The sequence below is a fragment of the Salvelinus sp. IW2-2015 genome, linkage group LG13 (genome assembly GCF_002910315.2).
Source record: "Salvelinus sp. IW2-2015 linkage group LG13, ASM291031v2, whole genome shotgun sequence".
Classification (NCBI taxonomy): Eukaryota; Metazoa; Chordata; class Actinopteri; order Salmoniformes; family Salmonidae; genus Salvelinus; species Salvelinus sp. IW2-2015.
In genome coordinates this window covers 5,532,783-5,556,451 of record NC_036853.1, presented here as the reverse complement: position 1 = coordinate 5,556,451, position 23,669 = coordinate 5,532,783, and the positions used below count along the sequence as shown (strand labels likewise).

At 43.4% G+C, this 23,669-nt stretch overlaps 1 protein-coding gene across 2 annotated transcripts in view; it reads right to left on the bottom strand.

Annotated features, from left to right (window-relative positions):
* Positions 1-456: 456 nt before the first annotated feature.
* Positions 457-23,669, bottom strand: part of LOC111972022 (protein phosphatase 1H) — a 48,094-nt gene continuing 24,881 nt past the window's right edge. Inside the window, exons 4-11 of one of the 2 annotated variants that reach the window (XR_002878344.2) lie at positions 19,144-19,256; positions 18,621-18,705; positions 17,523-17,641; positions 10,547-10,610; positions 8,889-8,996; positions 5,759-5,910; positions 3,732-4,022; positions 457-3,653 (exon numbers count right to left, since the gene is read on the bottom strand). Coding sequence is in view for 1 of the 2 variants with exons in the window: in XM_023998858.2 (XP_023854626.1) it covers positions 3,875-4,022; positions 5,759-5,910; positions 8,889-8,996; positions 10,547-10,610; positions 17,523-17,641; positions 18,621-18,705; positions 19,144-19,256 (789 nt within the window). In the remaining variant the exon portion in view is untranslated. Of the gene's footprint in view, positions 4,023-5,758; positions 5,911-8,888; positions 8,997-10,546; positions 10,611-17,522; positions 17,642-18,620; positions 18,706-19,143; positions 19,257-23,669 lie in introns of both variants that reach the window. The other variant, XM_023998858.2, reaches the window with a different exon arrangement.

The following is a 23,669-nucleotide window of genomic DNA, read 5'->3' as shown; positions in this document are numbered from 1 at the left end:
GGTCTGAGGGGAGGGACCTTGAACCTACTCTTCCAATACAGGTAAGAAAAAAGGCAAGGAGTCACAATGTGAGGAATAACAGAAAGACAAATGGAGAGCCCTGGTAATAGAGCAACCAGCCAGTCGACCTCCTCCCTCCAGATGTCTGCTCCCCCAGGGGCCCAGCCTYCCATACAGGGCTCACCAGAGCACTGCTCTACCCAGGAATCAATCACCACCTCTTGTAGCACCTTCCATCTGTCTAAAGCAAAACACTTAGTGCAGTCTGGGGATTGAGAGCTGAACACTCTAGACAAAGGRTTCCTGCATCAGTATGTCTACTGTATCTATCTGATATATAGAACTATCTAAATCTGTTGTGGTAAATACTGTAGACACAATGGTACTTTGTGTAAATGAGTGTACCCTTTGTAAACAGTTCCTTATGAAACATTTACAAGAAAAAAGGCTTCAGAATCAGCTCATAGTATTTTTAATCCATTTGAAAAGCAATCCTTCAAATAATTTTCTTCTTTGTATTTTCCAAAACATTACAAATGCCTGTTGACTTAATTTCTTTTCTTGTGGCTTAAGAACAATGTAGAGCACATAGAGTAGTACAAAGGAGAGAATTGTTCCAGAAGTATCCTTTACATTTTATTTACACTTATGTTTACATTCTGCTTCTGCTTGAGGCTCTATTCAATACATACAGTTGAATTCGGAAGTTTACATACACTTAGGTTGGAGACATTAAAACTCGTTTTTCAACCACTCCACAAAATTCTTGTTAACAAACTATAGTTTTTGCAAGTCGGTTAAGACTTGTGCATGACACAAGTAATTTTTCCAACAATTGTTTACAGACAGATTATTTTGCTTAATCACAATTCCAGTGGGTCAGAAGTTTACATACACTAGGTTGAATGACATTAGAAGCTTTACAAGTGTATGTAAACTTGGGAATGTGATGAAAGAAATAAAAGCTGAAATAAATCATTCTCTCTACTATTATTCTGACATTTAAAATAAAGTGGTGATACTAACTGACCTAAAACAGGGAATTTTTACTTGGATTAAATGTCAGGAATTGTGAAAAACTGAGTTTACAATGTATTTGGCTAAGGTGTATGTAAACTTCTGACTTCAACTGTATTGATTAAGTTCAGCGTTACAGTGTGATTGAAAAGTGTGATTGAAATGTAAAGCCAATGTTCCCACGCTATCGGCTCAATCTGAAAGTACCTTTACATTTCTATCACAATCTGTAACGCTTCGGCGATCCAGACTGAATAGAGCCCTGGGCCTCTTTCTGCAATGTTTTGAGCAGGTCAGTCATAGAGAAATAGATGAGTAAAGTTTGTGTTATCAGAACAAAAACACTTTGAAACAGCTTGAAAAGAAACATGCCAAATACATTAAAAGGAACAGAGACAAATTAACATGGATTAGGCCATGACTAGACTAATTTGATTGGACTCGAAACAGTGCGGTCTTAGTCAGCGAKACACACATCAACACCTCCCTAACAACGGTTTTAAACAACTCAGAGATGAATCCACTTAAAACGACATCTAGCAAGTCCCAAGTTCTGACATCATTAGTGATTGTGTCAGTGTTTTTAGAGCGCCAGTGGCATCAGTAGAGGTCCCACGGCAGTAGGAGAGATGTGTACAATGTCCATTAGTGTAGTTCATGACTGGACATCCAGGAACATTGTCATCATACTGCATTGAATAAAGGAAGTGCACCTGGCATTACATCCTCTATTTTCTTATCCAGAAAATGGAAGAGGTGGAAACCAAAGAATACACTGTACATCCTTCATACTGTATCTGAACAGCAATCGATTCAGGTTAATGCCCTAAATGGTTAGTTTGCAGAGTATTGTTCAGCAAAGTGTAAATACCAGACTGCATAATAACAAGGATTCAGGATAAAATAAGAATTCCTGTAGAGCAGAGGAGGCTGGTGGGAGGAGCTATAGGACAGGCTCATTGTAATGACTGGAATGGCATTGAATGAACAGCGTCAAACCTTGTTTCCATGTTTGATGTGCTTGATACCGTTCCATTTTTCCATTCCAGTCTGTACGATGAACCGGTCCTCCAAAAGCTCCTCCCACCAGCCTCCTCTGGTACAGACACATTTTCTGTATAGCATCCGGCATGAGAATCGGTCACATAGCTCCCTGAGTTGTGACACATGTTCAGTAAACTACAAGTAAAGATCACTTAAAAACAACAAAAAACAGAGAGCAACAGTTTTCATACCAGCATTCAATTTAATCTCATGTGTTCCTCCCAAGCACTTGCTAATCAATGTATCTGCTTAAGGGATGTAACTCTAGCCTTCAAGGACTGAATGTTCATTTGAGAGATCCACACTCGTAACTTGAACTTTTGAGTAAATCAAGCACGTCTCAATAAGATAAAATGACAACCATGTCTCAATTTAGGATTCAGCTGTAAGAACATTCAGTAAACTTGACCCATTTTACATCCTATTCATGTCGCTATACAGTTTCCCTAATTTTCCTAATATTTTTTACAGAGCTAAACTAAGGTATATTTGTATGAAAACTAGTGACAATTAATTAAGGAATGGCTGTTTCATATTTGAAAAGTAAACGAGCACGCAAACAGGATGATGCAAACAAGTATTTGACATATAGAAACATAAAAGGTTAAACGGGCAAGGGAAAACATGAGGTAGCTGTTTCACAATTATGTATAAAATGTGTTCCTTCACATCCTTTAAGTAAATCCACTTTCAGGGTCATCGCAATGACAAAGAAAAAACAAACCTATCAAAATTAAGAAAAAAGAAACAATGAGAGATTAACATTGTCACTGGCAATACAACGACCATAAGACTGACTTCATTCACCTTACACTTAGAGAGGAACACTAGTTCTGAAAGCTGAAGGCTATAGTTTGTCTGTGGTAGGATTGTACTGTCTAGGTCAGTGACTTATGTATGTAATGGATCATAGGGACAGGAGAGGTTTCATAACGTACAGTATATACAGACAACTCAAAACAGGTTCTTTACACTGTACAGCATGGATATCTAAAATCCATTCATTTTTAAGTATTTTTACCTGTTCATAATCAGTAATATAGTAACAATATCTCATCTAAAAAGGATAAAAAACAATCCCATAAAGCATTGCACTTTGAAAGAGCCCCTTTGTCTTTCCCCATGCGATATCCATAAGAGAAGTATTGCTTTTGTGAAAGCAATACTCTTCCATTGCATCAGAAAATATTTGGCTATGCAGAAGCCGTAGCCTACTGAAAAACAACAAAGAGTTAGTTATGAATTACTCGAAATACATGGCCCCAGTAGGCCTTTAAATCCAGAATTGTCCTTTGTTCCTTTGCAGCACAGAAACACAAGAAGAAACTGAAGGTACTGTATATTGGAACATCCTGAGATTTTCCTTCCTTTCACAAGAGACAAGAACAATCATGCTACCCTGTACTGTACAACAACCAGCAGCCATTTTGTTTCCTCAGGAAAACCGTTCGGGATGAAGCACTGTGAGAGCACCAGGGCATTGATTTTAGGACAGAGGGGATAGGATAGATGGGAGAGGGGGGCAGCCTGTCTAGAGTCCCATGGTGGGTGGTGAGCTGGTCCTTAGCTAGATCTGCCGGTTGGGAGAACACCTACAATTGCAGCCTGTCTAGAGTCCCATGGTGGGTGGTGAGCTGGTCCTTAGCTAGATCTGCCGGTTGGGAGAACACCTACAATTGCACCCTATTCCCTACATAATGCAATACTTGTCATGGCCTTGGCCTAAAGTAGTGCACTATATAGGGTGTCATTTTGGACACAGACCTGTCTAGAGTCCCATGGTGGGTGGTGGTGAGCTGGGCCTGGGCTACGGCTAGGTCTGCAGGTTGCCGTACCTCAGAGGGATGATGTAGACAGAGATGTCGTCTCCGGAGCCCAGACGTTCGTTGGCTATCCTCCAGCCTCGGTCCTTCAGGACCCCCCGTGCCCTCATCACCAAGTCCTGAGCTGCCATCGTGTACCTGGGTCACAATGGAAGAGACAAAAGACAGTTAGAAGACACTATGGACAATATACTTTGACATAGGGCAGACAGTTAGTTGTATTCATCTCCATACAGTGTGTGAACAAGAGAGCAAGAGAGCAAGAGAGAGATGACATTACAACCTACACTTTAGAAAGTCTCTACACTCTCCCACCAGTCATCTGGAGCTTACTTAACCCAGTGGTGGGCCGTCAGGGCCAGCAAGGCCTTCTCTGCTGGCCTAAACATCATCAGAATATAAAAAATGTTTAAATATATTTTCCCACAAATATGTATTAAATTATTCCCCAGAGTAAGAGTTATACTCTTCATTTCATAGCTTTCCTCTTGGTTGCACTGCTTCCAGCCCCAGGTTGAGATTTGGAGGGCTGGTCTTTATGTTAGYTCTTTTATCCAATCATATTCAGCCATCATGTGTTGCCAGGGGTCTAAAATCTGCCCTCATGCCTTCAGAATCAACAGTGCGGGCGCTTGTAGCTTAAAGTGAATGGAAATGAAAATTTAGTGTCAACCAATCAGCTTTAGAGTTGGCTATTGTACGCCTGCTGGCTGGCTCCAGTGTTACACAGGAGCCAGCTAGCAGGCGTAGTGCGTGCACGTCTTTTGATTGGATTACCAATATTGAGAGGCAGGTCCTATGGGCAGGTCTATGCAGAACCTCAGAACTAGGAAACTGAATTTGATAAACTAATTAATTCGCGTACTACTAAGCTGTTTTTTCAACCCACAATGGCGGAAGGAGGAGAAGATATCGATTTGGTCGAGGATATAATTATAACGCCATTCTCAAGACGAACTTTTCAAGAAAAGTTAGACATTGTAAGGAGAGGTCGCCCGACGCCGACGCTACAAAGCCTGTCACAGGCGGGAAAGGGGTTCGTTCGCCACTTTCAAAGTTCCAACTACGAGCGCTATCAATGGCTCACAGGCTCCGAGAAGCACTGCAAACTGTACTGCTGGGAATGCTTATTATTTGCAAGTGATCGATTTGGTGTTTGGAGCCACACTGGCTTTGCAAACTTGAGTTGTCTAACCAAGGCAGCAACGAGACACCAAAGTACGGCTGGGCACTTACAAGCAATGGTGCTTTTGAAAACTTTTGGGGACACCRGAGTGGATCTACAGCTCAACGAACAAGCGCGCAGGGCAACGGAGCTGCACAATGAAAAGGTGAAGAAAAATAGGGAAATATTGAAAAGACTCATTGATTGTGTCATGTTTTTTGGGTAAACACTGTTTACCCAAAAATGACAATTTTTGTCAATTTCAAGGTGACGCAACGCCTGGTTATACTGCGTTTCTGTCTAAATGTATAGTGTCTAGAGCCATGGCATCATAATGATGGTAATAAGAGGTGGATTAATTCGGGTGGGACTGTGTAGGACCTCACTGAAGGCCCAGGCCCCAGGCACGCCACTGACTTAACCCCAAACTAAGAAAGGGGTAGAACATTTCAGAAATTATTTCAATGTTATCACTTAAATCAACCACCATGCCACGGGATCCTCAAGACAGGAACCTTTACGTTACTAGTCTCACAAGCTCTTCATCGACTTCAGAGAATACTTTTAAAATGTGTGTAATTACGGCAAGATACTGTAAGAAGCATATCCTCTCCAAATAAGAGCGAGGCGAGTGTGGTTTGACCACAGCATCGGTCTGTCAGCAACTGGGCTACAGTAGTATGAGCAAAACACGGAACGTAGAACATGCCTATGCTGGTCGTCAGGGCCACAGTTGGCAAGGAAACCAGTGACTGCCTCGGCAACGTCCTGGTTGGATAGGACGTCCCACAGCCCATCTGTCCCCATCACCAGGACGTCATCCACCCCGTGTTCATACTGCGTCAGAGGGTACACTTTGACCTGTGGATGGGGAGAGAGGGAGGTAATAGTGATGTTATTACAGAGAAAATAGAAGATCACAGACACATCCGGTCTGCACTGTAGACCATTAATGGTGATAGAAAATCATCATCATTCAGAGGTATGCACTACACAATGTGTAACACCGTCTCCCTCCACACATTGTAACACCGTCTCCCTCCACACATTGTAACACCGTCTCCCTCCACACATTGTAACACCGTCTCCCTCCACACATTGTAACACCGTCTCCCTCCACACATTGTAACACCGTCTCCCTCCACACAATACTTCGGGATTTTGGCAATCAGGCGCTTTATCTACTTCCCCAGAGTCAGAAGAACTTGCAAAAAACATTTTTATGTCTCTGTTCCCAGTATGAAGGAAGTTAGAGCTACACACAATACCCCAAAAATGACAAAGGAAAAAATGGCATTTAGAAATGTTTGCAAATTGAAATAACTGAAATATCACATTTACATAAGTATTCAGACCCTTTACTCAGTACTTTGTTGAAGCACCTTTGGCAGTGATTACAGCCATGAGTCTTCTTGGGTTTGATGCTACAAGTTTGGCACACCTGTATTTGGGGAGTTTCTCCCATTCCTCTCTGCAGATCCTGTCAGGTTGGATGGGGAGCGTCGCTGCACAGCTATTTTCAGGTCTCTCCAGAGATGTTTGATCATGTTCAAGTACAGGCTCTGGCTGGGCCACTCAAGGACATTCGGAGACTTGTCCCGAAGCCACTCCTGCATTGTCTTGGCTGTGTGCTTAGGGTCGTTGTCCTGTTGGAATGTAAACCTTCGCCCCAGTCTGAGGTCCTGAGCGCTCTGGAGCAGGTTTTCTTCAAGGATCTCTCTGTACTTTGCTTCGTTCATCTTTCCCTCGATCCTGACTAGTCTCCCAGTCCCTGACACTGAGGAGTGTCTTCCATCTGGCCACTCTACCATAAAGGCCTGATTGGTGGAGTGCTGCAGATATGGTTGTCCTTCTGGAAGGTTCTCCCATCTCCACAAAAGGAACTCTGGAGCTCTGTCAGAGTGACCATCAGGTTCTTGGTCCTCCCTGACCAAGGCCCTTCTTCCCCGATTGCTGAGTTTGGCCGGGCTGCCAGCTCTAGGAAGAGTATTGGTGGTTCAAAAGTTCTTCCATCTAAGAATGATGGAGGCCACTGTGTTCTTGAGGACCTTCATTGCTGCAGACATTTTATGGTTCCCTTCCCCACATCCCACAATCCTGTCTATGAGCTCAACAGACAATTCCTTTGACCTCATACGGCTTGGTTTTTACTCTGACATGCACTGTCAACTGTGAGACCTTATATAGACAGGTGTGGGCCCTACCAAATCATGTCCAATCAATTGAATTTACCACAGGTGTTGTAAAAACATCTCAAGAATGATCAATGGAACCAGGATGCACTTGAGCTCAATTTCTGGTCTCCTAGCAACAGGTCTGAATACTTTCGTAAATAAGGTTTCTGTTTATTATTCTTAATTTGGAAAAATTTCTAAAAACTTGTTTTCGCTTTGTCATTATGGGGTATTGTGTGTAGATTGATGAGAAAAAAAACATATTTAATCAATTTTAGAATAAGGCTGTAATGTAACAAAAATGTGGAAAATGTGAAGTGGTCTGAATACTTTCCGAATGCACTGCATCTGCTCACCCATAGACTTCCAGCCATTGTGCTAACGCTACTTCGCTACTTCTGGGGAAGTAGATAAAAGGGCCTCCTTGCCAAAATCTCAAAGTATCRATTTCATGAACAGGCTATGAAGAATGACTCATCTGTACATACATTCTTCCTTTCKTTGTTCTTGATCTTGTCTTGTACCCCTGTCTTTTATGATAACAGACAGCTATAGCCTGCTGGTTCCACAAAGAGGTCTTCTAAATGCATAGATCAACGCTACTCCGTCTACTAGCACTGCTACAGCACACGCTCTTCAAGTATCTGGTATAATGAAAAGGCATCCTGCAGTATGTCACAATCAGAGAGCACTAAGTAATGCCTCTGGCTTTGGTCTTTGTACAAAGTGCCATGGTTTTGAAGTATTGTTGTTTCAATGTGCTGGTAGAGGGAGTACTGTTATGGCGATAACCATGGACATGTTGTTCCTCCATAGGAGGCATATCACGTCACCTCACACAAACTGGGAGTGCTAGTCAGTCACTGAACAAACACTACATGAAGACGGTGTTGTAATAGTGGTTGTGAAAGAATCAGTCAAAAGGCTAAAGGCAAAAAATATTGTCTTATCAACCTCTGTCTGACTGGAATAATAACCAGCAATGGGAGACGCAATCTTAAGAATCTGTTTCACAATACAGTTCAAGGGAGATTTCGAAATGGAGACGTCATACTGTAAAACAGTGATGACTCTCCCACATCTTACTTTTGACCCACAACAGGAAGTGATTAACAGGAAGAGCCTTGACCTTCGGTTCACCCAATGGGAAGCAGTGGAAACCACTGACCGCTGGATTCCATAGCAATTTTACGACCTCCATCTTATATACATACTGTCTGCACATGTATTTACTGTGACTTTAAAGCAACAGTAAGGGCAGATAGACGGCAAGGAAAAAAGGTTCAAAAGAAGAGATCTTCAAAAAAAAGCTAATCTACTGTAGTAGTTGCATACTGCCTGAACCATGACTGAACTCAGAGGGTGATGAATTAAAGATCAAGAGAGTGTTGAGAGCTTCCTGACTATCAGGAGGCAGGAGGTACGTGTTCAGTGGAGGGTTGGTTGGGAGGTGAGAGCTTCTTTTAAGACTTGATGGGCCCTGGTCAAAAGCGGTGAACTATAAAAGGGATAGGGTGCCGTTTGGAACACAGGAATGGCTTCCTCTCATTGTATCATGATGATCTTGAGGTCAATAAGGATTGATGCACTGGAATGTGGAACTATTAAAAACCCACCAGGTTATTGATAGACAGGAAATAGAAAATGAGGAGTACCGTACTCTACCTCGGGACAGCAGGACAGGAAGGGCTTGATGTAGATGTTGGAGTCATGCACTTTGAGCTCGTGGTCTCCCAGGCCCCTGGTGACCCCGATAGTAGCCAACACACGGGCCTGTGGAGGGATGAGACCATCAAAGAGAGGAACTATAATCACCTCCCTCTGACCCCATGACCCTCATTCCCCAACTCTGTTTGGCAACAATAATTATTTCAAACCAATGTTTGGAATCATTTGATCTATTGAAGTCTTTTGATGTGTGTGGACCTCAGGGTCAATTCTACCGGTTTTTCAACTCTGTCAACTCGGCGGGATGGGGAATTGAAATAACAATCCTCATTTAAAATAATCTACTAAATTGAAATTCTATTTACCCTGGCGCAGATAAATCATACTCCCCTCTGAGATTCCTTATTCATCAGGGCAGAACTGAAAACTGGACCAATGATGGCCTCATGACCTTATAATGATGACCTCCAAGGATATGTTCTCTCAGAGCAAATCTGATCTTCATAAACACACACAATCCTTAACGATCTATCTCCTCTCTCCCTAGTCTGAGACGCCGGCACGGTCTACGGTCTCCCTCATTTGTACTCTGTGTGAAATTCCTTTTGATTGCTACTGTCTGCACATATCGCCTCTGTCTCTGAAAAGGACTATCGGCTCAGAGCTGGGGAGCAGTACTAATTGAATCTATATCAAATAGGAGCCATGTGAGGAGGAGAGGGAGAGAYAGGAGGGAAGCGGTGAGAGTGAGGAAGATGAGAAAGAGAATGGGCGACAGAGGGGGGCGAGGAAAGAAAGAGGGGGTAAGAGTAAAGGTAGAGGAGAGAGATTGAGGAGGCAGTCGTACAGTCCGTTGGCCTGACCGTGGATCAGTATGCAGTGCAAATGCCGCAACTAGAGAGCGATGAAAAGAGAGACTAGATAATGATGGAGAGAGACAGGGAGAGAGGGAGAAAGAGAGAGCTCCTCGGGCGGTTAAGGAGAAACATCCTGGGATTAATTGTTGAGCGTATGTACGGCCCCAACATGCTGTGCCGGGCTTTGAAGTGCTCTGGCGTTCCTCTCCAGCACAACCCATCTGCTCCCTTCTATCGCCATATCTACCCATCTCTCCCTCCCTTCTATCTACCCATCTCTTGCCCTCTCTCCCTACACTATTGCCCTATCTACCCATCTCTCTCTCCCCCTCTGTAAAGGAGGGACTGGCTTCGGCTGGCACTTGATGTTGTGGGAACAGCCAAATGTGATAGGAGGGTTTGTGTGGTGTGGTAACAGACTGCACTTGGGGGGGGATATCTTCTTGGTCCTCAACTAACGACACAACCCCCTACTGCCTACATGTCAGATGATGGGCATAGTAGCAAACTGTGATAGCCAGACTTTGGCTTGGCATCTCAGGAACCACATTAACATGATATAGGCTAGCAATCTTATCGTGTGTGCAGTGTGACTGTTATAAAGATGGTCTGTAACGCCACCATAGTGAGCCTTCCTGCAGGCTGAAACTGCTCCTTCCTCCAGTGTGACACTGGGTTGACTAATGGTGCCCTGGTGGAGCTTTGATTACAGCTTAGCAACACAAGGCTGTGGGAGTAACCCTATCAGCAGGCAGGGAGCAGGGAGAGAAGCAGGCAGTACGGCGAGAGTAGTCTTACCTTCTTCCCTTCGCCGTAGATTAGGGGAAACTTCAGGTCGTCGTCCTCAATGGTTTTATATGCCCTGCACACAGGAGAGGAGAGACTTTAATGGGTTTTTGTTTTATGGCAGCCAGGCAGGCAGTGGTTCGTACGCAGTGTGCCCGGGAGATACACCACCTCCCTCAGGGCCTGTAGACGAGACGAGCTGAGGAGACAGAGTTAGGAAGAAAAGAGAAACACCCAGACAATACAAAGAGAGAAAACATATCTTTACATATTATTATTTTTTTGCTGTTTTTGTGAAAATATACCCTTGACAAAGTGGGAAATACCAATGAATGTATGAGATGGTGTTCCTGTTTCAGATTGTGTGTGTGTGTGTGTGTGTGTGTGTGTGTGTGTGTAAAGAGGGGTGATTGATTGATTTTCCCCCCCTGTATAATCCTCCATATTCTCAAAGCAGTGTTTAAACAACCCCCACTCATGCATTTTTCAACAGCATGTGACTGGGAGTCGATGAAGATGCAGTACAAGAGATCAGACTGGAAAGTATTACACACGTGCTACGGAAAGGTCTTACATTTGAATCTGGGCATCTATAGTACATTCAATGTAAGACATCTATACTGGCTCCTTAAGAAAGCCAATGTACTAATGCACATGATGCCTACTGCCCATTCTTTTTCAGTGTTAAACGTTCCACCTTCCTTTCTAAGCAGCAGTTATGACCACATCGAAAGTAACCACCCCATGGTCACAAATCACACCATTTATACCAACTGAAAGGAGTCTGGATTTTCTATTCTAAATTCACACCTGGTCCTCCATGTGAATGTGATAAACACCAGCTTGGTAATGAAAGCCGTCCTACCATATGTTGTCAGATGCATTTCAGCTGTGCTGGTGTAGAGAGAGGAGGGTTAGACAGGACTGGAATGGTTTGTAGATTACTGGTTCCACTCTGAGACCATATGCTTCCACCCTGGGCCAGCAGGACTCACACACTCAGCACTTTCTGCAGCATGCAGAGCTAGATCTGAGGCCATGCTATCCATCCATCCATCCACAGTATTTATCTATTCATCTATCTACAGTATCCGTCCATCCATCTGCAGGTATTCCCAAACTGGGGTACGCGTACCCCTGGCCGTCGGAGGTACGCCAAATAAAAATGTGAGGCACATTTTTTAAATCACATTTTCAAAACAGTCCATTTATATTTTCCAACGAGGCCATACAGTTGGGTGGGTTTCCCCCCCCCCCCTCGCCTGAGTAGCCTCGTTTCACTGCCAAAAATAAAATGAAACCATCTAGAGTTCAGAGAAATAACAACTATGTCAAATACAGGTAACCTAGTCAAATAATTAACATCCAATCACATTAACCGTTACTCTCTCGCGGGAATTCCACTAACCGTCCGTATGTAACCTAACATAGATGCTGCTCATGTTGGTATCTGTGCGGATGGCGCAAAAGCCATGACAGGGAGCATAGTGGAGTGGGAACTCGCATGCAAGCAGTTGCTCCCGACGCCACTTGGGTACATTGCAGAATCCACCGAGAGACTCTTGCTGCTAAGGGAATGCCTGACAGCTTGAAATACGTTTTGGACACTACAGTGAAAATTGTTAACTTTGTTAAAGCAAGGACCTTGAACTCTCATGCATTTTCTGCACTATGCAATGATATGGGCAGCGACCATGTAACACTTTTACAACATACAGAAGTGTGCTGGTTATCAAGGGGCAAAGTATGGACKATTTTTTTTAAATTAAGTGACGAGCTTAAAGTTTTCRTCACTGACCATAATTTTCACTTGTCTGACCGCTTGTGTGATGATGAGTTTCTCACARGACTGGCCTATCTAGGTGATGTTTTTTCTCWCCTGAATGATCTGAATCTAGGATTACAGGGGCTCTCCGCAACTATATTCAATGTGCGGGACAAAATTTAGGCTAAATAGTTGGAGCTCTTCTCGGTCTGCATTAACAAGGACAACACACAGGTCTTTCCATCATTGTATGATTTTTCGTGTGCAAATGAACACGCTTACAGACAATGTCAAATGTGATATAGCGAAGCACCTGAGTGACTTGGATGCTCAATTATGCAGGTACTTTCCAGAAACAAAGGACACAAACAACTGAATTCATTATCCCTTTCATGCCCTGCCTCCAGTCCACTTACCGATATCTGAACAACAGAGCCTCATCGAAATTGCAACAAGCGGTTCTGTGAAAATTGAATATAAATCAGAAGCCAATGCCAGATTTCTGGATTGGGCTGCGCTCAGAGCATCCTGCCTTGGCAAATCGCGCTGTGAAGACACTGATGCCCTTTGCAACCACGTACCTACGTGAGAGTGGATTCTCAGCCCTCACTAGCATGAAAACTAAATACAGGCACAGACTGTGTGTGGAAAATGATTTAAGACAGACTCTCCAATACAACCCAACAGTGCAGAGTTATGTGCATATCCTCAGGAGGCTGAAGAAATTCGGCTTGTCACCAAAAGCACACAAACTTTTACAGATGCACAATCGAGAGCATCCTGTAGGGCTGTATCACCGCCTGGTACGGCAATTGCTCCGCTCACAACCGTAAGGCTCTCCAGAGGGTAGTGAGGTCTGCACAACGCATCACCGGGGGCAAACTACCTGCCCTCCAGGACACCTACACCACCAGATGTCACAGGAAGGCCATAAAGATCATCAAGGACAACAACCACCCGAGCCACTGCCTGTTCACCACGCTATCATCCAGAAGGCGAGGTCAGTACAGGTGCATCAAAGCGGGGACCGAGAGACTGGAAAAAAAGCTTCTTCTCAAGCCCATCAGACTGTTAAACAGCCACCACTAACATTGAGTGGCTGCTGCCAACATACTGACTCAACTCAGCCACTTTAATAATGGAAAAATTGATGTAAAAAATGTTCACTAGCCACTTGAAACAATGCCACTTAATAAAATGTTTACATACCCTACATTACTCATCTCATATGTATTTACTTACTCGATACCATCTACTGCATCTTGCCTATGCCTTCTGTACCATCACTCATTCATATATTTTTATGTACATATTCTCATCCCTTTACACTTGTGTGTATAAGGTTGTTGTTGTGAAATTGTTAGGTTAGATTACTCGTTGGTTATTACTGCATTGTCGGAACTAGAAGCACAAGCATTTCGCTACACTCGCATTAACATCTGCTAACCTGTGTATGTGACAAAACATTTGATTTGCATCCTTTCAAGCACACCCTTCTCATGAACATGTGATGAGTTATTCAATTTTCGTGACAAATAAGGTTTTATATGTAAGTGGTTAAATAAAGGTATAATGATTGATTATATTATTATTTGTGCCCTGGTCCTGCATGTGAGGCTGGGTTGTGACAAAAACTCACACTCATTCTTACGTTTAGTAAATGTATCGTATAGTGTGTGTGGGCAGGCTTACAATGAGGCAAAAAACAACATTTGAGAGTGCGCCGACCCTGGTGTTAGAGGAGGTACCCAGCTGGAGTTGAACGTTTGAAAGGGTACGGGACTATAAAGTTTGGGAACCACTGATCTACGTATCCATCTAGCCATCCATCGACAGTCCATCCACAGTATCCATTTATCCATCCACCACGTATCCATCCACAGTATTCACTATCCACAGTATTATCTATCACAGTATCATCCATCACAGTATCCATCACCATCCACAGATCATCCATCCATCCACAGTATCCATCCATCCATTCCACAGTATCCATTCCATCCATCCACAGTATCCATCCATCCATCCTCCACAGTATCCATCCATCCATCCATCCACAGTATCCATCCATCCATCCATCCACATATCCATCCTCTCCCAATTCATCATCACAGTATCCATTCCATCCCACGTATCCATCCATCCACAGTATCCATCCACATCCATCCACAGTATCCATCATCCATCCACATATCCATCCATCCATCCATCCACAGTATCCATCCATCCACAGTATCTCCAATTCCATCCACAGTATCCATCCATCCGTCCACAGTATCCATCTATCATCTGTCCACAGTATCCATCTATCCATCCGTCCACAGTATCCATCTATCCATCCGTCCACAGTATCCATCAATCCATCCATCCATCCACAGTATCCATCCATATCTACAGTACCCATCTATCTACAGTATCCATCCATATCTACAGTATCCATCCATATCTACAGTATCCATCTAGTGTTATACAAACTTGTAAGGCTGAGCACAGAAATACTGTCCTTCACTTTAGCACTTTAATATGATCTATGGTCCTTTCTGACTCATTCTGTGAGGTTCTTTTCATTCCATCATTTCATCTACAAAAACATAAAGCTTTATACTGAAAATCCCCAGCAGCCTTTATGATTTCAAAGGACATCTAGCAGACATCTTCAGACTAGTCCCTATGGGGACTGAGTCAGACTCCCAGTGAAGTTAGTGTTTTACCAGGACGCTCCCAGTCTCAGAGCYCGGTCTCTCTCTGTCTAGCTGGAGATAAAGCATGTGTGACAGCGTGACATACACACATTAATCCCCTTATAATACCTGCTCCCACTCATACCTCCGGGACTGTCAGGGACAACACTATGGTTGCTGCAAACAGCACCAGACATTCACAGGCTCATTTTCCTGACGAAGACCCAGCTTGGGGTTGAAACGTTGTCCAATGAACCTACCCCTGGGAGCATGTACCAGTGTGTGGATTTCATTGTTCATTAGACCATGGTTTTCTACAGTGTGGGGGTCTATTTCAGACAACCACACTGTAGTGTGTGACAGAGGAGAGGGGAGGAGAGGTGTTGGGTGTAGTAACTGCTAGCCTGTATCCTCCACTCTGCTGGTGATGAGAGATGGGCAGGAGAGCAGTGATCTCATCTCTTACGAGTGGGCAGGGCCACTGCTCAGTGTACTGGGGTGATAGAGAGAGACATTAGCTTTACGTGCTCAGTATACTAACCACGACTCAAACAGGCACTCACAGTGCACACACACACACACACACATCAATAAACTGTGGGGTGACATTGAGGGGCCGTCAGCAGCAGTCAGTCATGTATGGAGTCAGACAGATTGCGATATTAGAGAGTAAAGGCAAACCTCAAGACAACCATTTGCCCAAGTTTGATAGACTATAAATCGATGCAGTGTGTGTTCAGAATTAAAACAGGGCCAAAGTGGACAGGGGTGTGGGCCTACAGTATCTCTCCAAAAATAGACTATTTACATCACACTGCCATCGTAGGCAGGAAAGAGGGGAGTGCATACAGAGAGGGAGAATGAAGAGAGAGAAAGACAAAAGAGAGCAGTAAATAAATGTGTGACAATGATGAACGTTCTAGGATTCGCCCCTCTCTCCTCTCCTTTGTCTCGGAGAACAGGAGTCCAGTGAGACAGCTTGAGTCCATTGATCTCCTGCTTCCTCTCTCTCCCTCCTTGTTTCCCTCCCTCCATCCACTGTTGGCTGCCGGGCTGTTTGAAAATGTAGAACATGCGTGCTGCTAAACATCCATCAACTGAACACGGCCCTGAAACACCACCGCCTGCCATCCTTAACAACCCCCCATCTGCACTATCAACTCACAGCCCAGCTCACTGCCAACTGGGCATGAGAGGGAGGAGGTGGTAGAGGGAGTGAGGGAGCACACAGACACACACACAAATGCAGTTACGTCTTTTTGTCTGTTATGGTACACTAGAGGCCAGTTGTAGTCCTGAGAAGTGGCCACTTTTAAAGGAATCTGTTTAAAAATACATCACAAGTGTAACCGATGTGAAATGGCTAGCTAGTTAGCGGTGGTGCGCGCTAATAGCGTTTCCAATCGTTGACGTCACTCGCTTTGAGACCTTGAAGTAGTGGTTCCCCTTGCTCTGCAAGGGCCGCGGCTTTTGTGGAGCGATGGGTAACGATGCTTCGTGTTGTGACTGTTGTTGATGTGTGCAGAGGGTCCCTGGTTCGCGATCGGGTCGGGGTGAGGGACGGACTAAAGTTATACTGTTACATTGATGCTGTTGACCCGGATCACTGGTTGCTGCGGAAAAGGAGGAGGTCGAAAGGGGGTGAGTGTAACCGATGTGAAATGGCTAGCTAGTTAGCGGTGGTGCGTGCTAATAGCGTTTCAATCGGTGACGTCACTCCCTTTGAGACCTTGAAGTAGTGGTTCCCCTTGCTCTGCAAGGGCCACGGCTTTTGTGGAGCGATGGGTAACGACGCTTCGTGGGTGACTGTTGTTGATGTGTGCAGAAGGTCCCTGGTTCGCGCCCGGACGGACTAAAGTTAAACTGTTACACAGGCATGTCTGAGTCAGTGAGACAGATGGTCAGTTCTGGATTCAATAAGGAGCAGCACTGCTCTACATCGGCACATCTTAACAGCACACAGAACCGCATTGACAAAGCTCCAGCACCAATAAACCTCCCCTCAATCACCTCTTGCTCGTTCACTCCTCCCTTCAGTCTGCCTCTGTATCAAAGATGATGTGGAGCTGTGATGGGCCCTAGTTCTGTCCAGATCACTGATGAGCTGAATTGTCCCTGTCATTCATACAGACAACACAGTATGTCTGGGTCTATCAGAGCATTCCCTGTCAATCAGCTTTACTGAGTGCCGTGGATGAGAATGAGAGTTTCAGATAGACAAAGTGATTGCGGACAAAGGACATTATTTCAATAGTACTGTGTAGTTGCTTGTGAAATTGCAAACTGTAAAGTTCCAATGACAAATCATGCAAAGATGCCTAATTTGAATGATCTAATGATTATGGATCTCATGACTATGGTAAAATGGTGGGGTGGGATGATTTCCTAAATGCAGCATCTGTCTAACTTATTCCAATGAGAGGACCAAGGCCCTCATTACTTGAGTTCCAGTAATCAAACAAACCACTGGTGGAAAGAAAGACAGACACAGATAGACAGTTGGATAGAGACAGACAGACCAGACAGATAAATAGATACCCACCAGCCAGACATAGTGAAGTCCCGGTAAAGCATCCTCTTCCCCACCTCCTTCCTCTGTACACGTCTGGGGAACTCCAGATGTGTAAACTCGCCTCCTAACAGGTGCGGCTGCATGTAGGCCTTTACAGAGAGAGAGGAGAGAGAGGAGATTGCCTTCCTATCCACTGGGCATTTCAATCAAACAGTCTATTAAACCAACCAAGACACCAGGCAGGAGAGTTAAGCCTAGTAACTGTCTGTACAGGGAGTCATATGTTGTGATATCTGACAGCTGTGCTTAATAAGAACAGAGCAGACCTGGGTTCAAATACTATTTGAAATCTTTCAAATACTTTGATCGTTTTCTCTGCCTGGAATGTTAGATGGCTGGGGTTTGCACTTTTGCGACTAGTCTATTGGTTCCATTGCGCCAGTCAAGCACAGCTAAAGTTCGCTATGATTCAGGGGGTTGTAGTCGAGTTCCTCCACTTACCGGGAACTGTGGGAGCTATTACGRAGACCTGAGCAGAAAATATTAGTATTTTGTAGTTTATTTCCAAATATCAACAATACAATATTCAAAGTACTCAAAAATGTAGTCGAATATAGAAAATCAACTGAAGGCAATTATTTCCCTTGATATTCAAATAAAGGTCTCAGAAAAACAAATAACATTTAAAAGTAACCTGAATACTTCTTAGAAAAACAAATAATATTTGAAGGTATTTGAATATATGCAAGTTATTTGAAACCCCCKAAAAAGTATGGCTGCTAAATATTTGATGAAGAACTAAAAAACTACAATAGTTTGTTTGATTAGTCTAAAATACTGTATATGATCATTAGGGTCGAGGTCAATAGCTGGATCTACACAACAAATGACCTGGGACATGGACTTATGATGTCCCTTTCAGGCATTTAGCTAGATCTAGGAAACCGTTTGTGAGGAACATTGACTCATAACAATAGAGCAGAACACTTTTGCAGTTTAAAATAATGACAAAAATACATTTACATAATGAGTGAGACATAAGGACACTTGACATCAAGTTCTTATACATATGTAGTGACTTTGTGGTCATGTGTTGTGATACAGTAGGAGTTGAATTCTTCCTCTTACCAGGAACTGCAGGCGCTGCCTCTCTGACTCTGGTGTGAACTCTGTAGACATGGGGATGACCTCTCCACCTCGGATAATGATCGCTCTGAAGGGCAAAGCAACAAAACAATATGTGTTTATTTCTGTTGGTGTGTGTGTGTAAATACAATGGCTCTCCCACACCACATGTCCCTGCAAGAATGACCTCAATACCAGTAGACAGCATTTTTTCTCTGTTAGCCAAATTGCAAATTAAAGGCTTTTTAAAATAACCACACATTTGTGAATCATTATATTAATCAAGTGTGCAACACTATGTGCAATGTGGTGTAGATGAGAAGCTCCTGTATAGTTTGAATTGGTATCCTTATTTTGTTTGTCTATATACTATTACAGTATGCTAATAGCTGAACTCAAACCTGAAGCCGGAATGTGGCTTCGGCCACACCACATCCAAGGCTAGCGTAAACAGAAAAGTTGAGAGAGATTGATCTCACCAGACATATTTTACTCATCGAAATCCACCCGTGTGCGTGTGTCTCACCTGCTGTCCCCGGCATTTCCAACATAGAGCTTTCCCAATAAAAAGAGTGCACACAGAGCAGTACAGCCTCCTGAGATGTTAAACACAGCCTTGTCTCTCTCAATCTGGGCATCCTGAAAACACAACCCAACAAACACATAAGTGTACACACACACACAGCAAAAAAACTGTGTCTCTAAACATATATTTTCCAGTTACAAAGTAGCAAGAAATAAGGACCTGATTTGGATTAAAGTCCTTGATACGGTAACATACCATATATAACATTTGCATTTTGTATTTATAATGGATCCCGATTAGCTGATGCCAAGGCAGCAGCAACTCTTCCTGGGGTCCAAACACATTAAGGACGACTCACAGGAAGAGCATTATGTCCAGGAGCAAAAACAATAAATGAAAACCTAAAGACGTGGTGAAGTTTGAGGGAGTACTCGTTATTACACGGCTTAATTAGGTTGATTAATTTAGCACTAATTAAACCGAGAAAATTATTTTAAAAATACATGATGTTAATTCATTAATAAGGAGAATAATTAATCAGTCACTGAATTAATCAAAAAGCTAACAGAAAAAATGTAACCAACCAACCAACCTATAGCTCTACCAAAATTATGTACCATTTCACAAGTTAACCCTTTCTATTCTATACAATCGTGAGAGAGTCGTGGAGAAGTTAAAATGGTTTGAAGCACAAACCAGAGTATGTAGCCTTGTCCGAGCAAGAACAGCTCATAGGGCAGCAGCCAATCTTTCTGTAGCGTGAAGCAGCTTGATGTACATTGTACATCGTACATTGTACAAGGCTACATACTCCCCTGGATAGGATGCTCGTCTATCGCAGGGTCAACAATCCTACTGTGACGCTGGCTGTATGAATACGGGTCCAGACCAGGAAGTGATGAGTGGAAATGTGTATCCTGGGTTACAGCAATGTCATGAGTCTCTAGAGATATGTTAAGAGTGAAGAAATAATGCACGCTAATACATGTACTCTGTCCCTAGCATGTAGTCCGCTGTGGAAACACACAAGGTTAGTTTTACAAGACTGTGTGCGTGTGTGGTTTGTGTCAAATAAAATTGTATAGGGCCGAATACAACAGTAGACTTTACAGTGAAATGCTTACTTACGAGCCCATTCCCAACAATGCAGAGTTACAAAGTAAAACAAATATTTGCTAAATAAAAATGAAATAGTACCACAAAAACAAAYCTATACATACACTGAACAAAAATATAAACTCAACAGGTAACAATTTCAAACATTTTACTGAGTTACAGTTCATGAGAAAATCAGCCAATTTAAATAATTGAATTATGCCCTAATCTATGGATTTCACATGACTGGGAATACAGATCTGCATCCTTTGGTCACAAATACCGTAAATGGGATCACAATGGGCCTCGTCACTGTATTTCTGTGCATTCAAATTTCCAATCGATAAAATGCAACTGTGTTCGTTGTCCGTAGCTTATGCCTACCCATACCATTGCCCCACCACCACAGGGCATTCTGTTGACAACGTTGACATCAGCAAGCTGCTTGCCCACATGATGCCATACACGTTTCCTCACAACTTGAGACATCTGTGGCATTGTGTTGTGACAAAACTGCACATTTTAGAGTGGCCTTTCGTCCCCAGCACAAGGTGTACCTGTGTAATGAACATGCTGTTCAGCTTCTTGATATGCCACAACTGTTAAGTGGATGGATTATCTGAGCAAAGGAGAAATGCTCACTAACAGGGATGTAAACAAATTTGTACACATCATTTGAGAGAAATAAGCTTTTTGTGCTTATGGAACATTTCTGGGATATTTTATTTCAGGTCATGAAACATCGGACCCACACTTTACATGTTGCATTTATATTTTAGTTCAGTGTACCAGGAGTACCATTACAGAGTCAATGTGCAGGGGTACGAGGTAGTTGAGGCAATACAGTATGTAGGTAGGAGTCAAAGTAGGAGTCAAAACTAGGCAATCAGGATATATAACAAACAGAGTAGCAACAGCATATGTGAAGAATGTGAAAGTGTGTCTATGTGTGTGTGTGAGAGTGTGTTTTGTGTGTGTGTGTGTGTGTACACAGTATGTGTGTTGGACTGTCAGTGTAGTATGTATGAGTAGAGTCTAGTGAGTGTGCATAGAGTCAGTGCAAGAGAGTATGTGCAAAACAATTAAAATAATGAAATAAATCATAAAAACAGGGTCAATGTCAATAGTCCGGGTAGCCATTTGATTAACTAATCAGCAGTTTTATGGCTTGGGATAGAAGCTGTTCAGGTGCCTTTCGGTCCCAAACTTGACGCTCCGGTACCGCTTGACGTACMGCAGAAGAGAGAACAGTCTATGACTTGCGTGGCTGGAGTCTTTGAAACTTTTTAAGGCCTTCCTCTGACAACGCCTGGTATAGAGGTCCTGGATGGCAGGGAATTCGGGCCCAGTGATGTACGTCGGATGTGGCAGGGCTTGCAAACTATCACAGAGGATTATAACGGGAAGCATAGCGGAGCTGCCCAGTGACACGAGCCTACCAGACGAGCTAAATGGCTTCTATGCTCGCTTCGAGGCAAGCAACACTGAACCATGTATGAGAGCACCAACTGTTCCAGACGACTGTATGATCGCGCTCTCCGTAGACGATGAGAGTAAGACCTTTAAACAGGTTAACATTTACAAGGCCGCAGGGCCAGACGGATTACCAGGACGCGTACTCAGAGCATGCGCTGACAAGTGTCTTCACTGACATTTGTGTGTATGTGTGTGTGTGTGTGTGTGTGTATGTGTGTGTGTGTGTGTGTGTGTAAAACTCTCCTGTAACAAGGCCCTAGTGACACGCCAGCAACCGTTTTCCACCACTGCTGTCGGCTTGGAGGAGAAACACATTTCTCAGGAGATGTGTGTGTGTTTGTCTGTGTACACGTGTTTGTCTGTGTGATCGTGTGTGTGTATGTGTGTGTGTGTGTTACGAAGGGGGAACGACGTGAACAAATGTGTCCTTCACCCAGGGTGAGTTTTGAATCTGTAGCGGTGCATACATATTCATCAAACGCCTGTGGCTGCAGGGAGGGAAGCCTTCAATAATAAATATTTTCCGCATAAACAACTAGCTACACCTTTCTTCCCTTATGGCATCTGGTAGGCACAATGAAAAAAACTATTTCACAATTACATACAAACAGTCAATGCAAGACAACAAGTTAGGATTAGGGTTTTTACCCCATTACAGGCATAATTGACTGTAGCTTTAGTGGGGTATATGCATGTCTTTCCAGAGCAGCAGAGAGGAAGACTAGGCTTCCCCTGTTATTTCTGTCCTTCTGTAAACAGATTGCTGATAAGGCCGTCGTCAGCCATGTTTCTTTTTGATGTTTACTTGTCTCTGTGTTTATCAGGCTCTGGCAGCCTCCTCCAGACACGGCCCGTTTCCATAGGAATGTGGTGATTCATGTCAGCCTGAGAACTAGACTCCGAGCCGGTGGTTGGTGGTTACCCCAGATAAGAGAGGGGTAAACTAGTCAGACAGAGTTACTGGCAAATATGCATATGCAATAATAATGATGACAGATTTACATTTATTTGAGAATTAGGTTAATTAAAATAAGAAGCGAGATCACGAAGAGATGGGGGAGCAGAGGGACAGAAAAGTGTTCCCTTGTCCCTGTGAAGAGAGAGTGACAGGGATAAAGAATGAGAGCGATAGAGAGAGAAAAGAGAGCAGTTTTATCACGTTATGAAATCAAGTATGTGAATGAGCTGAATAGTGTGGAATATCATGGTACGGGTTTAACAACAAATTCTCCATAATAGACTGCTGTTGGATCAAAGCCAAAAATGTGTGTGACATCCACTCAACTGTATCGGCATGACCGTGTACTGTTTTTTGATGTKATTCTGGATTTATATATAGATGTTTAATCTTAAATTCGTGTACATCACACTTTCATTATAACACAATCGTTAAGCATAAACACAGTCTGAAATGTGTACAGGTGCATGAGGAATGGTGCATTATTATTAGTCTCGATAGATTGGGTTGACAGTGACAATAGGCTGGGAAAATCACACTAACTCTCAATAAATGGCTGCACACTGCCATCTAGTGGTGATGTAGAGGAAACAGCTACCACCGCAGTACCCAGGTCTGTCTGACGTTATGTATGTTAATGTCAGCAGTTATATGGAACAGGTGAGATCAGAATGCATTTTGGCACTCAGATATCAGCATTTCAGGCTTAGATGTTATCAATTAACTAGACACCAGGAGGTGAACTCTCTCTCAGATATGTAGATAGGAAACAGCTGAAGTCAGCAGGGACAAAAGCAAGAATCCTCAATAAGAACGTTAGACAACAAGGCTAATAACCCACGACCTTTCTGACCCCTCATTGACCAATCCTGTCATGACCACTCTTTTGATTGGCTCTGTGTGTATGACCACTGGGCTGCTGACTGAGCTGAATTCAAGTCCACACATCCACTTACAGCCCCACAACCAGATGTTGAGCAGCACAGACATTTTTGGA